This window comes from Rhinatrema bivittatum, chromosome 2, assembly GCF_901001135.1.
Source record: "Rhinatrema bivittatum chromosome 2, aRhiBiv1.1, whole genome shotgun sequence".
NCBI lineage: Eukaryota > Metazoa > Chordata > Amphibia > Gymnophiona > Rhinatrematidae > Rhinatrema > Rhinatrema bivittatum.
Genome location: NC_042616.1, coordinates 148,592,348 through 148,606,789, shown reverse-complemented (window position 1 = coordinate 148,606,789; position 14,442 = coordinate 148,592,348). Strand labels below are relative to the sequence as shown.

At 45.5% G+C, this 14,442-nt stretch overlaps 1 protein-coding gene across 5 annotated transcripts in view; it reads right to left on the bottom strand.

Moving 5' to 3' along the window:
* Positions 1-14,442, bottom strand: part of NEBL (nebulette) — a 673,305-nt gene that overhangs the window by 27,767 nt on the left and 631,096 nt on the right. For 3 of the 5 annotated variants that reach the window (XM_029588726.1, XM_029588727.1, XM_029588728.1), the window contains one exon: positions 12,843-12,986. The exons of the other annotated variants lie outside the window; for them this stretch is intronic. In XM_029588726.1, the coding sequence (XP_029444586.1) occupies positions 12,843-12,986 (144 nt within the window). The remainder of the gene's footprint in view (positions 1-12,842; positions 12,987-14,442) is intronic. 5 annotated transcript variants of the gene reach the window in all.

Genomic DNA, 14,442 nt, shown 5'->3' with positions numbered 1-14,442 from the left:
GAGAGAGTGAGTGACTGTGGTGACTGTATGTAGAGACAGGTGGGAGAAAGATTGGTTGTGTTGGTGACTGATGAGAGAAAGGCAGCTGTTGCATCCGTCGGTCGCAGAAGGCTATGACCGCTCTGCCTTACCTCTTTTCTTCCCTTTTCCTCCTCTTTGGGCAAAATGGCTGCCTCCGGTGCTGAGGGCCTTGGCGTCTCCAGTCTAGCATGGGCATTCCAGTCCGCCATGCTCACTCCTGTGGCCTCCTAGGGCGCACGCTCACCTCTCCTACGCTCAAATACACGTCATGGCGGAAACCTCAAGTGCGTCCCCACCGCATGACGTCAATACCTCTGGGTATTTCAAGCCTCCGCTTCGCTGCCACCATTGAGTTAGCAAGGACTTCGGTTAAGCTACTCTGACCGCTCTAAGCTACACGCTTAGACACCGCTCTACACTCCAAGGGCCTCGCTCCTTCAGAAGCTCAAGACACCTGCTCCTCGGGGGTCTCTCAATTCCATCTCTCTTCGGAGCCTTACTAATTGAGACAACCACTCCTCAGGGTCCCTCTCTCTCTCTCTCTTATTCTACAGGACCTCTGGACTACCAGGTACTTGCTCCTCGAGGGCCTACCATTCTAGTATCCTGTACCACGGACCTTCAGTCCCACCATCTCTACCAGGAAGACATCTACACTCCTGTGAGCACCTTTGCAATCCGGTGCTCCAACGCCACCCACCAGGCTGCCCGCACCGCAGGTCCCCACCTCTCTGAAACATCTGGGTGAGAATCTACTTCTGAGACTGGAACGTATTGGCACCTCGCGGACCTCAGTGCCTTATCTTCCTGCTTCATACCATCTACCTACAGCAGTACAATAAAGCCTTCCATTCTATCTGTCTCTGCTATCTAAGTTTAGTCTATCACTGTGTTCCCTAAGGGGCTCCTCCCCATCGGCGGAGTCATCTTCACAGTGACCAAGGGTCCACAATGCTACAAACACATCAGCAGCCTGGTGTGTGTGAGGTGACTAGTGAGAGAATGAGTGACTGGCTTGACTATATGAGGTGACAGGTGGGAGAGAGACCAGTTGGGGTGGGGTGTGTTTGTGTGTGGGGGGGTGAATAGTGAGAGAGTGAGTGACTGGGGTGATGGTTGGGTGGTGACTGGTAAGAGAGAGAGGCAGTCTGGTGTGTGTGTGTGGGGGGGGGGGGGGTGATTGGTAACAGGGTGAATGTCTGGGGTGATTGTATGAGTTGACAAGTGGGTGAAAGACTGGTTGGGGTGGTTACTGTTGAGAAAGAGGCAACCTGGTGTGAGTATGGGGATGATTGGTGAGAGGATAAATGACTGGAGTGACTGCATGGGGATGAGAGGGTGGTGACTGGTGAGAAAAAGGCAGCCTGGTGTGAGTATGGGGGTGATTGGTGAGAGAGGAAGTGACTGGGGTGACTGCATGGGAGACAGGTGGGTAAGTGACTAGTTGGGGTGATGAGAGAAAGGTGTGTGTGTGTGTGCAGGTGACTTGTGAGAGGGTAAGTGACTGGGTTGACTATATGGGGTGACAGTGGATAAGGTATTGGTTGGGTGGTGACGGGGGGAGAGAAGCAGCCTGGTATGTGTGGGGGTGACTAGAGTGACTGCATGGAGTGACTAGTTGGGTTGGTGTCTAGTGAGAGGCAGCCTGGTGTGTGTATCTGGGGGGGGGGGGTGACTGGTGAGAAGGGGAGTGACTGGGGTGACTGCAAGGGGTGGCAGGTGGGTGAGAGACTATTTGAGTTGGTGACTGGTGAGAGAAAGGCAGCCTGGTGTGTGTGGGATGTGACCTGTCGCTCCAGTCACTCACCAATCATCCCACAAACTCACTCCCCAGGCTGCATCTCTCTCTCTCTCAGCAGTCACCACCCCAACCAGTCTCTCTTCCCATATGACAATCACTACCCTGTTCTATAATCCTTACCACTCCCTCAGAGATCCCCTGTGTTCATCCCATGCTTTCTTGAATTCAGATACTGTCCTTGTCTCCACCACCTCCACTGGGAAGATATTCCATGCATCCATCACCCTTTCCCTAAAAAAATATTTCCTTAGATTATTTGAGGCTACCCTCACCTCATGACCTTTATTCCAGTGCCTTCTTCCCACTGGAAGAGGCCCGCCTCCTGCACATTGATATCTTGGAGGAATTTAAATGTATCTATCATATCTCCCCTATCTCACCTTTCCTCAAAGATAAACATGCTCAGATCTTTGTCTGTCTCAATTTGTTTTATAATTTTTTAATTTTTAAACCATTCACGTTGTTTGTTTGTAAGCAATATTTAAAGTGTATACAAATACAAACTGCTTAGAATGTAGGATCATGTGATATAGAATGTTATAAATAAATAAATAAATAGATAAATAAATAGAAGCTCATCGAGTACAAAGATCAAGAATTTAGCAACTTAAGAAATGTTACAGACTTTTAACAGTGAAATGTCACTTTTGTTTTGAATTGAAATAGTGCAATCATACTTTTTATATATTCTTAAGAAAGTTCTTGTCATCTTTCTCAATACATGAACTTATATATGCTAAAAATACTTTCAGGATCAGCAATTTGTCATGCTGATAAGTAGACAGAAAAATACGTGTGCATATACTATATTGAGCACTTGGTGACAGACACAAAGAGGAGCTGAATTAACTCGTCAGCAATAGTGCCAGTCACCAAAGCTTCTATGAATTGAAATGAATGCCCTCTCTGCCAGCTGTGAGACACCAGCATTGCAGACTTCTTTTTTTTTTTCTTAATTGACTGATTTATTAAACAACACAGAAAAATCCACAATAGCAATTCCAGTGTACAGACGTACTACAACAATATCATACAAGATGATTAATTAATAAAGTACAACTATGGTAAAAACAGGGCTTTACTGTTGTTGTCTTTTCATTTTTTACCCCAATCCAAACCCTCCTCCCCCCCCTCCCCCACACACACTCACAGTCCCCAATACATGGAGGAAGAATGGTGTCAATAAAGTAAAAAGAAGGTCTAGGCATGAGCCTTGGGAGATTGCTTAAGGAAAGCAACCACAAAGAAGGAGCGAACACCCAAAGTGAGTAATTAACAATTAAGAACCCAGACATGCAAAAATCATTTCCTGGAGCTGGGATCCCAATACTAAAACCTAGAATCGAGCAAGCAAAAGCGGGATTAAAATAGGAAACTACAGGCGAAGGCACATGACAGTTGCCCTAAAACAAAAGCCCTCCCCATAATGGTCAGTCATATGTGTAGCCTGGACTTCCATTCTATATAGGGCTGCCAAATCTTCTCAAAGCTGTCCACTTTGTCATTGCAAATAGCAGTTAATTTCCCCAAATAATACACTCTCTCCAAGCAAGATTGCACATCAAGTAGAAACTGATCAGTAGTCTTATGCCACCAAAAGGCAATTTCGCATCTGACAGCAGTAAATACTAGCTGCACCCATCTTTGAAAGAGCATAGTCCCCACACCAGACGGTATGGATAATAGACAGATCTTAGGATCCTTAGGAAACCGAATGCCAGCTATGGAAAAGATAAAGCCCAGTGCACTATCCCACAAAGCCGCAACAGCTGTGCACTCCCATCACAAGTGTAGAAAGGCACCCCTAACACCGCAGCCCTTCCAGCAGCAATCATGTAAGCCTACAAACATCTTCGTAAGTCTTGCAGGGGTCTGGTATCACCTATAAAGTACTTTATACCCATTTTCTTTTATAGTAGAGGATACAGAACCCCGACTAACTGCGTGAAAGCATTGATCCCATTCTTCATGCTCCAAAGGGCCCTCCAAATCCCATTCCCAGGCAATTTGATACACCATCTTCCCCTGAGGCTGACTACCTAATAAGGTAAAAATCTTGGAAACAGGTTTAGTAAGCTTATCAACCTGGGTACAATAATTTTCAAAGAGAGATCTGCCCTTTTTAAGCTGGGCCTATCTTTGAGGAGGAAAAGAAATGAAGAATCTGGTTGTAGGAAAAGCGATCAAGTTCAGTGACCTAATAGCGTTGGCGCAGTGCATCAAAAGGAAGAAGTCTCTGGCCGCCCCACAATTGTCCCCATCTAAACAAACCCTTACCCCTCCAATGTTCAATCTCCCTCGCTTCTGTCCCGGCGGGAAAATGTCTGTCATAAAGAAAGGAAGTCAAATGGTAAGCCTGCTTATCACCCACTGATCTGGACCTCCGCTTCCCCCGTAATTTAAAAATTAAACTAGAAAATGGAAACAACCCAGAAGGATTAATTCCACCTCATTGCCAGGCTCTAATATGTAATGGGGGATCCCCAGCGCCCTGTTCAACTATTCTCGCCCAAGGTTTCAATTCTCCGTCTCTGTGCCAATGTAGAAACGCACTCAATTTGAGATGTAGCCTAATACCAGGTCAACTGAGGAACTTGCAGGCCCCCACTCAGCTTATCCAAATAAAGAACTGATTTAGCAACCCTAGGTGGCCTGCGTTTCCAGATAAATTGTAGGAGCTTGCGTTGCCACAGAGTTAGCAAAAAAATATGGCACATTTGCACCGGTAAGGTCTGGAAAAGGTAACAGAAGCAGGGCAGCACATTCATTTTAATGATAACTATTCTTCCATACCATGAAAACCACACAGTGGCTGAAAATGGACTCCTTTATGACTTCTCTGTGGCAATACTAAAATTATCCAGCTAGCTTAGTCAGATATAGTTGAAAATAGATTAAGTTAGTCAACCAACTTTACCACACCCCAGAACACCTTCAGAACGCCGTGTTTTTATCCAGCTAAATTGGCTGCCATATTCAAAAATTGACATTTAGCTGGACAAGTTTTGGGTTATGCAGCTAAATGCTTTTGAATATTGACCCTTTATAGGTCACTATCTGGCTTAAAAAAGTACACAAATTTTACCCATCTGTATACATGGGAATTTCAACAGTAGGCAGTTTAGTCAAATATTGGTGATGTACGGCAGCATTTAGTTGGATAACAAAACAGGTGCTTCAGGACATGTCAGGGTTGTGGCCAAAATTTAGCTGGATACATAAAATTTTCTGCAGCGCCTGGCCATACAGTGGATGATATGCATCTGCCTAAGCTGCTAATTAGTCAGATATAGGAGCAGGCCTTTCAAAATAAGCAGATAACTTTGTCTGGATTGCATTTTGCACAACCATTGCTGCATTGCAGCTAGTTGGTGTTACGCGTCCCAGCCACGTGGGTGCTGCAACCGGGCCTGCTCACCTCGCACTGCCCTCCACTAGCTCCGGTCTTGCTGCGTCTGCCAGTTCCCGGCATCCCCGATGCTCACCGCGGCCCTCTCTGGCTTCCTCCACACTGCAGGCCTCACAGCGGAGCTCCCGTCGGGGCTCAGCGTCTTCGGCCACCTCGGCCCTGCCCCTAGGTACACGGCCGACATCCTCTGTTTTAAAGTGCCAAGCGCGGGAAACCTGACTCAGATGCACACCGATGACATCACGTAGCCCAAGTATAAATAGCGATGCCCTGTCCCCAGGACCTCGCCTTGTCAATTGGGTCGACACCATGGTGTACTAGTTTGCCTAATCCTGTGTTCCAGCATTTCCTTGTTCCAGCGTCTCCTTGTTCCTATGTCCTTATTCAGGTATACCTTCTAGGACTGATCTCTGGTACTGACCTCGACCTGCCTGACTACTCTCTTCATCCGCTGCCTGGAACTGACCACTCTCTGCCTGACCAATCTCTTCATCTGCCACCTGGAACTGACCCTCGCTTGCCTTGACTACTTCTGGATGGATACTCTAGCTTTGACCCTTGCGCTTCACTCGGACACTCTCTTCTGGCCTACCGTGACTACCATACTGCCCTGCTTGGATTCCAACCATGGCCTTCACCCGACTAGACCCGCAGGTGCTGCCTGTCTCGCCCGGAGAACCTTCCTGAACTGTTACCTCCCTGAGGTTTCTGGAGTTTCCAATTTGGGCCTAGTCCATCCTCTCTGCATCAGCCGTGCACCCTTGCTCGTGGTGGGCACACTCCTCCGGTACCTCTCCGGCAGACCATCCGAGGCCCACCTAAGTCCAGGCTGTCCGGGTACCCATGGGCTCAACCTGCAGAAACCCCGGACTGTTATTGGCGAAGCTCCTGCTAGCCTTTGTCTCCTCGTGTGCTCCGCCTCCTGGTGGTAGGCGCTCTCTGGGTCCGACCAGAGGGCCGTACCAATCCTGCACCAGGCCAAGGATCTACCTTCAGTGCAATAGTTGGTGCCTGACACAGAGGAAAAATGCTTCCAGTTTGGTGTTTTTTCTGTCACTGGCAGTGAAGGAGGCAAGGACAGCCATGGAGGAAAAGAAAGTACGAAGCAGAAAAAGTATACAGACCAAGAACAAATTATTTTGACCTCACAGAACAGCAAATGTTCACTAGGTATAGGTTTTATAAACACACCATCCTAGATTTATGTGACCTGTTAAAAGAAGATGTGGAGAGTCAGACATGCAGAGCCATGCTTTGCCTGGGCACATCAAAGTAACCACTGTATTGGCTTTCTTAGCCACAGGCAGTTTCCAGATACCTGCAGAATATACCATAAGAATTACACAGCCTGTCATGTCACCTTACATTGACATATTTCTTCATGGTCTTCTGCATGGAATGAAATACTATATTTCATTTCCTCTCTCAAGAAAACAGAAAGTGCAAAATGAGGGATTTCTACAAAATAGCTGGCTTTTCCTCTGTTCTGGGGTCTACTGATTGCATCCATGTGGCATTCAAGTCACCATCTGAGTGTGAAAGGAGTTATAGAAACAGGAAACATTTCCACGCCATAAATATGCAGGTTCTCTGCAATGAAAGGGCATAATCATGGACGTTTTAGCCAAGTATCCAGGGTCCTGCCATGATACTAACATTCTCACCCAGTCTGGCTTGGCTAAGGACTTTGAGAGTGGCTGTGTCAAAAATGGCTGGCTTCTAGATAAGTAACTACTTCCTATCTTCTTCACGTGTCTCATTACATACGCTGAGCTTTTACAGTCAGAGATGTGAACCAGCAGAGCATATAGCACACCATTGGGCTGATGAATAGCATAAAAAACATTTGTCTAAACTGGGTGCATGTTTTTTTTGAACGTGTGCACATCTACCTCTCCTGGGTGCTCAATGCAATAGACAAATGAGCTGCCATGCTAAAAGGCATGCCCAATGGATCATTTTGTGCAACCCTAGCTCTCTGTATCAGGCGTCCAGGAGAATGGCTGTGCATCCACAACAGCCTGGCCAGAGCTCCCTCCTCACCCTCCCCCACCCCTGGCAGGGCTGTTCCAAATTAGTCCTTTTCATTGACACTTCAGTGAAAGGACTAATCCCCTTTCAGGACAGCCTTTTGAAAGAGGATTGGTCCTTTCACTGACACTTGTTAGTGAATGAACCAATCGGCAGAAAGTGGAGTGAATAAATTAATATTAAGTGCCCGACACTTATTCAATCCTTCAGTCAGGCAAGAACTTGGGGTTACTGCTTTCTGTGGTTTCTCCTATTTAGTATTGCGACGATATTAATAGGAGGAATCACAGAAAGCAGGATCTTTTTGTTTTTTTTCCTGAGCCCTTGAGCATGGCATGCTTTAACACCTGCTCCCGGGCAGGCTATAAATTTCCCACATTAAAATGGGTGTCTTGGCCATGCAGCAATTTTTGGCATTGCAGGGTAATAGCTAATAGCCTCATCTACATGGAATTTGCATGTAATGAGCACTATTATCTATGCACTCGATTGGACGTGCGTTTTGGATGCACTAATCCCTGTATTGCATTTGGCGTAAATCTAGCACATCCAAAAAGCATGTCCATCCACATGTTAAGCGGCATGCTGACCAGAGTACCCGATATTGCATCGGCCTGCATGTTTCTTACCCTCAGGCCTTCTCATCTTGGTGCTGGCACTCACATTCCCCTCCCATCACCTAGGCATTTATTTTATGTGCTTTTTCGGACATTGAGAGGTTCTCTCTTGCATTGCCGAAGTGCACTATAACAATACTACAGAGAAGGGAGACAAAGGTAGCTATAGAGTAAGACACATCCTGCTAAGGGCCCTCATTAGTAGTGCTGTTCTGCTAGCCATGTTCTCTAATTTTAAACTTAAGAGCTGTCTATTTGGCCAATCTCTCTTCTCCCTCAAAGATGATTGGGACTACCCATTGAAAATCTGACTTTTGACGCCCATTAGACATAGTAGTCGCCGAACTAATGAAAGGTTATATATTTGCTATTCAGAAGTCATGCGCAGGGTCTTGCAATAAAATTGCTCATTGTCTTTTTCATTGCAAGTGGGCCAAGTTCAGGAATTTGGCACCTGACACCAAAGTGGTGGGAATTCCAGTTCCTCTGAGGTTATGGAACCAGAAGTCATGGGACCTGTGTCAACAATCTATTGCCCCTGCTACTTGTAAGTGGGTACAATTGCCTGGTGTCATTACTCTTTGGAGAGCAGCATGGCCCTATACCTGATCTCCTTTAATACAGTACAAATTCATTTCTATGCAGAATGGTGTTTCTAGGGACACAATGCATAAATCACTGGCAGACTTAGCCTTCTTTGCTAAAGTGCAAGAATGGCCTAATCTCCTCAACACCTTTCCAATGAAAAGGCTTTTGGCAGGGGGGGTGGACAAAGAAATACGAGCCTACCACAGATGTACGCAGGCCTATTATGCATGACCATATGTTCAAATTGTGGCAGGTTTTGCCTTCCACAATTGGGGGTCTTTTCTTTAGCCTTCTTTGCTGCACTACGAGTGAGTGAGCTAGTGGGAGCAACAAGTGTACCTCAGGCAGAATTAGGTTTACTGGCTATGGATGTATCCCTCATAGAGTGGAAAATCGTACTGACAATTCTGAGGTCCATGACTAAGCAATGTAGCAGAGGCGAACAGATTAACTTAATCAAAGTCCTAGGTTTAGTCACCTGCCCAATCAAAAATGTAAGACATTACTTAAAGTTTAGACTGGCTGGTGTTTGCCAATTCTTAGTTCATGCCAATCTAGTCCCCCTAACCAGATATCAATTTACCATTATCCTCGAGAGATCTCTTGGAACACATTGAATCAGAATAGATGCCACCTCAAACGCTGCAGTGTTAGGGTTACTGAAAGGCACTATACAGTGCATCAGGTGATGGCAGTCTGCCATTTGCCAGTCGTTATGTTCAGGAAGTGGATGGTTTGTCAACCATTGTACATTGCTAATGTCATTATACTTTCTCATTATAGCTGAGCACTGGTGGTGAAGGATAGTCTGAATAGTAGGACACTCTTAAATCTTTTGAGCAAGAAGGTATGCAAAACTCAGCAGCCTGGGTCTTTGCTTGGGTCTGGCAACTGGAAATATGAGAGTGTGATGGATCAGCAAGCAAGGAATGAGTTGCCCTCCATGATCATCTCTGGAAGCGAGGTGCTGCCGAGCTTAATAAGAAGGTGGGCAATTTTGTTATGCACTAGGCACAGCTGGCCACTCCCAGAATGTGCAGAACTGTTTAGTCCATCTCTTCAGACATAGGCCAGGATTTGCTACTCCAAACCTTAAAAATATTCAACAAGCCATTGAGAGATAGTAGCCAATGGCAATATCAGCTGTTCTTATGGTTCTTTTTGCGGGGGATCCAGACAAGCACGTTATAGTTGTCCAAATCCTGTGACAAGGTATCCGAGCCAGAGAGGAGGGGAGAAATCCAACAAAGGGGGAATGGAGTCACATATAAGGAATTAGGACACAGCCTGGGGTGTGCTTGCCGAATTAGGGGCCAGGGTCATGGTTCACTGCAGACCAGGTATACATGGAAGAAGTCCTGTAAGGCTGGCAGCCCTGCTTGCTCAAGGTGGGCTGCCCATGGATACCCGGTCAAAATTCCCCTCTGATTGAACTTGGCTTTGTTTGCTTGTGGCGAGCCAGTCAGTACTGATAGGGAAGAGGTTTATTCACAGAAATAAGTGCTGCCTCACCTCCTACTTTACATGCAATATGTTGGCTCAGGTATCAGGTGGTAGATGTGCTTGTTAGTGTTAATAAAGCTGCTTCCATATCTACTCCAACAAACTGATATGTTGTTCTCCTTGGATAGGTTTCACATTCATTTGAGGACCTCTCTCTCCCCTTCAGAGTGGGCAATCTTCACTGCTGTAGTTACAGGCTATATCAGCGTTAGCTAGCCTACTGAATATCGACCTCTTACTTTTTAATATACAATATTTTTTGTGACCAACAGTTATGAGATTTGATGCCCACAATGTATACAGATTCTTGATTGGTAAAAGAAAAAAAATTGTAGCTCCTTACAACTTGACATGTATCTACTATAGCTCCCTTAAGAAACTCATGCACAGCCCCACTGAAGTCAATGGAGCTGCTCAGAGTTTCCTGTGATATGTTTGTATCATGTGAGTTGGTGAGCTACAAATTTCCAGACAGACTTGAGGATTTGAAATCTATATGTCTGAAATAAAAACAAATGAACGAAGTAAACCACTATTCTGATGAATATGAGAGATTCATATGGGCTGGAGATGTTCTCTATGGGACAGATGCTCACAGAGCAATTGGATAGTCAAAATAAAATAAATGAAAAAACTGTTTTATAGTCACCATTATTTCAAATTAAGAATATACATGTAAATGGGTATAGCAGCATCAAACAGAGCTAGGTACATCTGGGGATATTTTTGTGTTTCGCTAAGAAAAAATTCAGAAAAAATGAACTGTTTCAATTTTAAGTGAAAGGGATTGTGTACATTTACAGTCATCAAGTAATCAAAGATAAAAGAAAGGAGACCTTAAAATTTCTAGGCAGTAGGGATGTGCAGGGAGAAAAAGTTTGTTTTTGCAAGGTATTTTTCCCACAAATTTTGGTTCACGGAATGTTTGATTTGTTTCATTTGTGTGAAAAAAAAGAATCAAACATTTAAACATTTATTTTTTTTTAAACGGGCCAACAAAACAAAAACAGGGCCAAACAGGGCCTCCCACCCAGAAAACTGCCCGGGCCATGATCCCACATGGCTCCCACTTACTCAATCTGGTGGGGATCCACCAACGAGGCCTAGGCCTAGGCCGAAGCCTCGGCTTTGTGTAGACCGAGGCCACAGTAGGTCACAGTGACAGCTTTGGCTTACCCAGTCTCAATGCTTCGGCCTAGGCTACAGCCTGGGCCCAGGCCTGATGCCACGGCCTAATCCAGAGACTGGGTCCCAAAGCTGGGGCCTTGGCCTGGACCCAGTCTGGACACCTAAACCTCAGCTGAGGCCAGAGCCCGGGCACAGGCCCGACACAGTCCAATCTGGAGCTCAGGACTTGAAGCCAGGACCATAGCCTTGATCCAGGCCTGACTCAGGGGTCTAGCCCAGAAGTCAGGTCCCAATGCCTGGGCCTCAGCCTAGGCCAGGGCAAGGCCCAGGTCCATTTCCCAGATCCAACTTCAGAGCTCCTTTCAGAGCTCCTTTCTTCATCATTTGAAAGCCGATTGATACCGTCCGCTATGGCTGCACTGGAGTTAATTAACTCTGGTGCACTCACTCCAGCAGATGGCATCATTCTGATATATGGCATTGTACAGCATTGCTGTATATCAAAATGGTGCCATCCACTAGGGTAAATATGTGACCTCAGTGGACGACATCAATTGGATTTTAAGCACCGAGGAAAAAAGATCAATAAAAGGAGTTCCAAGCCCTGGACTCTGAGGCATAGGCCTGAGCCTGGGCCTCAGTCCAGGCATCCGGACCCAATGTCTGGGCCAGGCACTAGTGTTGGGCCTGGGTCCAAGCAGGGAGCTCAGTGTCAGGACCCAGTCTCCAGACCGAGCTGCAGCATTGGGCATGAGCCCAGGCTGTGACCTGGGCCCATGCATTGGGAGCGGGTCCAGGCCAAGGCCCCAGTGTTGAACTTGGGTCCGGGCCAAGGCCCCAGCTTCAAGGCTCAGACTCCGGGTTGGGTCGTGGCATTGGGCCTAAGCTGATACGCTAGCACAAGGACCGCATTTCTGGAATGGGCCGCAATGTCAGGCCCTGGCCTTCATCAGATGCCCGATGGACTAGGTAACATTTTTTTTTTTCAGGGGACTCGGCTGAGGCCCGGGATTGGGCCCGAGCCTCTACCAAGACTCCAGCATCACACTTGGGACTAGGCTGTGGCCCCTGCTCTGCGCCTTGGCCTATGCCCTAGTTGAATTATTGGCCTCTGGTCTAGGCCTAGGCCACAGCAGAGATGCCAGTTTGAGGCTCAGGTGTACGACGTGGACCCTGTTTTTGGGCCTCATCCTATGCCCTAGGCAAGGCCTAGGCCCGATACATTAGTTTAAAATGAATTGAATGCTCATTTTATTTGGGGGGGGCTCCCTGATTCAATTTGGTGCCCCTAATTAAACAAATAGACCTTATTCATTGCATTTTGTGCTTTCATTTTAAACGATTGCGTATCCCTCCTAGGAAAGCTTGAAAATCACAGTGCATATTTCCACATTCAGAGTTATAGTCAGTTGCCTTGTTTCTGTAAAATTCAGTGATGTGCAGAACAAACTACACACAGCAGTAAATATCAATAGAAAAAAATTGAATATTTCCTGAGCCAACCCTAATATATTTTTTTGCAGCATCAGAAAATATGCAGTGGTCAAAACATCTTCAGATATTTGGCTATTCAGGCAATTCATGAGTTTTGCAAAGTGGAGGCACGTGAGCACAGTTGAGGTGTTCCACAAGCACACACGCATGCAATATATTGTACGAGCAGTAAGGTTGCTAGAGTTAATAGTGTTCTTCTCAGCATAAAATCCCAGTGATATTAGTTGAAAAGGCAGGAATCCATGGATACCTCCTTCATCTGATGGCCTTGTTCCCTCACTGCAGTAGGAAAAACTAGGGTTCATCTCAGAGACTTCTGACCTGTCATCGCCCAGACTCATTTCAGCTGCACTCGTAGAGTGACAGCGCTGTCTACTATAACGACTTGCTTTTTCTATGAAGAGGAAAAGAGCATAATAGCAAAAGGTTGCATGATTTACAATAGCACAATAAAAAAGCTAGAAATCAAAGAAGCAGATAGGCGAAGTAACAAAAACAGGAATTTGTGTTTGGCATGAACTGGAGGGTCAATTTCAAAATAGTTCATCAGACTTTACTCAAATAAATTTGGGAGTAATGTGGTTAAAACTGACAAATTCATAATTTACCCAGCTTACTGGGTTTGAAGTACATGAAAGCTCGTAGCTACGTAAAAATAAAGGCGTTCCTGGAGGTGGTTTTAGCTGAGGGAGAATCCTATGGGGGTAATTTTCAAAAGGATTTACAAGCGTAAACCAGGTTTTAGACATGTACATACACTTTACACATGTAACTGGGCTTTTGAAAATTGCTGCAATATATGCCATTGAATTGTCCATAGGATTTACACATGTAAGTAGTCTTTGGGAGGATAATTTTCCAACAAATGGTCGCAGCAGCATATATGCGAAAGTAAAGTAGGATTTACTCGCTTATATCAGGACTTACGCACACAGGTCAGCCAATTTTAAAACAGGCACACATCAGGGAAATTACCACATTTACCAATTAGCCTACCAGTTCGCTCAATCCTTTTCCAGGTAATTGAGACCCTCTTGGTTCTTTATCATGAACAGCTCCCCCTCCCCCAGTTCACCCAGTCCTCCCACCTGGCCGAGAGCACACAATAAAAAAGTTTAATATCATTTACACTGCCAGATAATTAGAAGGTATAAACACGCGCGAGTAAGTTGGCAAATGTACGTGTGTAAGCGTCTATTACAATAGCAATTTACGCGCACCACTGTTAACCCCTCCCCAGAATGCTCTTAGACCACCCTTTTTTTCACATATTTATGTGTGCACAAAAGTGAATATATGCCCATATTTTCTATCTCTATAAAATATGGAATAGGCGAGTAGAGGCTACTTATTTGTGTATATGCTCATTTTTATGCATGTACATTTTTGGAAATTCATCTGTAAGCACATAAATGGGCTTTTGAAAACTGGCACAACAGTATGTTACATTTACGTGTGTAACTCCTTGGAATATTACCTCCTATATGCATATACTGCAATTTCAAACATGAATGTGCAAGTTTTCTCCCCATAAATCAACCTGCAGAAATGGCAGATTCAAGTTCACATCGATACTTTTACCCCCCTAACTTTAGCTGGGTTTTCAACACAAATAATCTGAGTAGTTTGTGTTGGAAAATCTGCCGTAAGTTAGAAGAGCAAAAGCACCTGTGAATTTCATACATTGAGCAGACTTTTAAAAACTGGTCCTTTGTGGGCAGTGTTCAAATAGCCCACATACAGGACAATGCAGTACCATGCGCTCAGGCTAGCACACAGGTTAACCCATTGTTGGACGCGCATTTTGGATGCACGTCCATAACCTCTTGTGCAATAAGGGGATTAGTGCA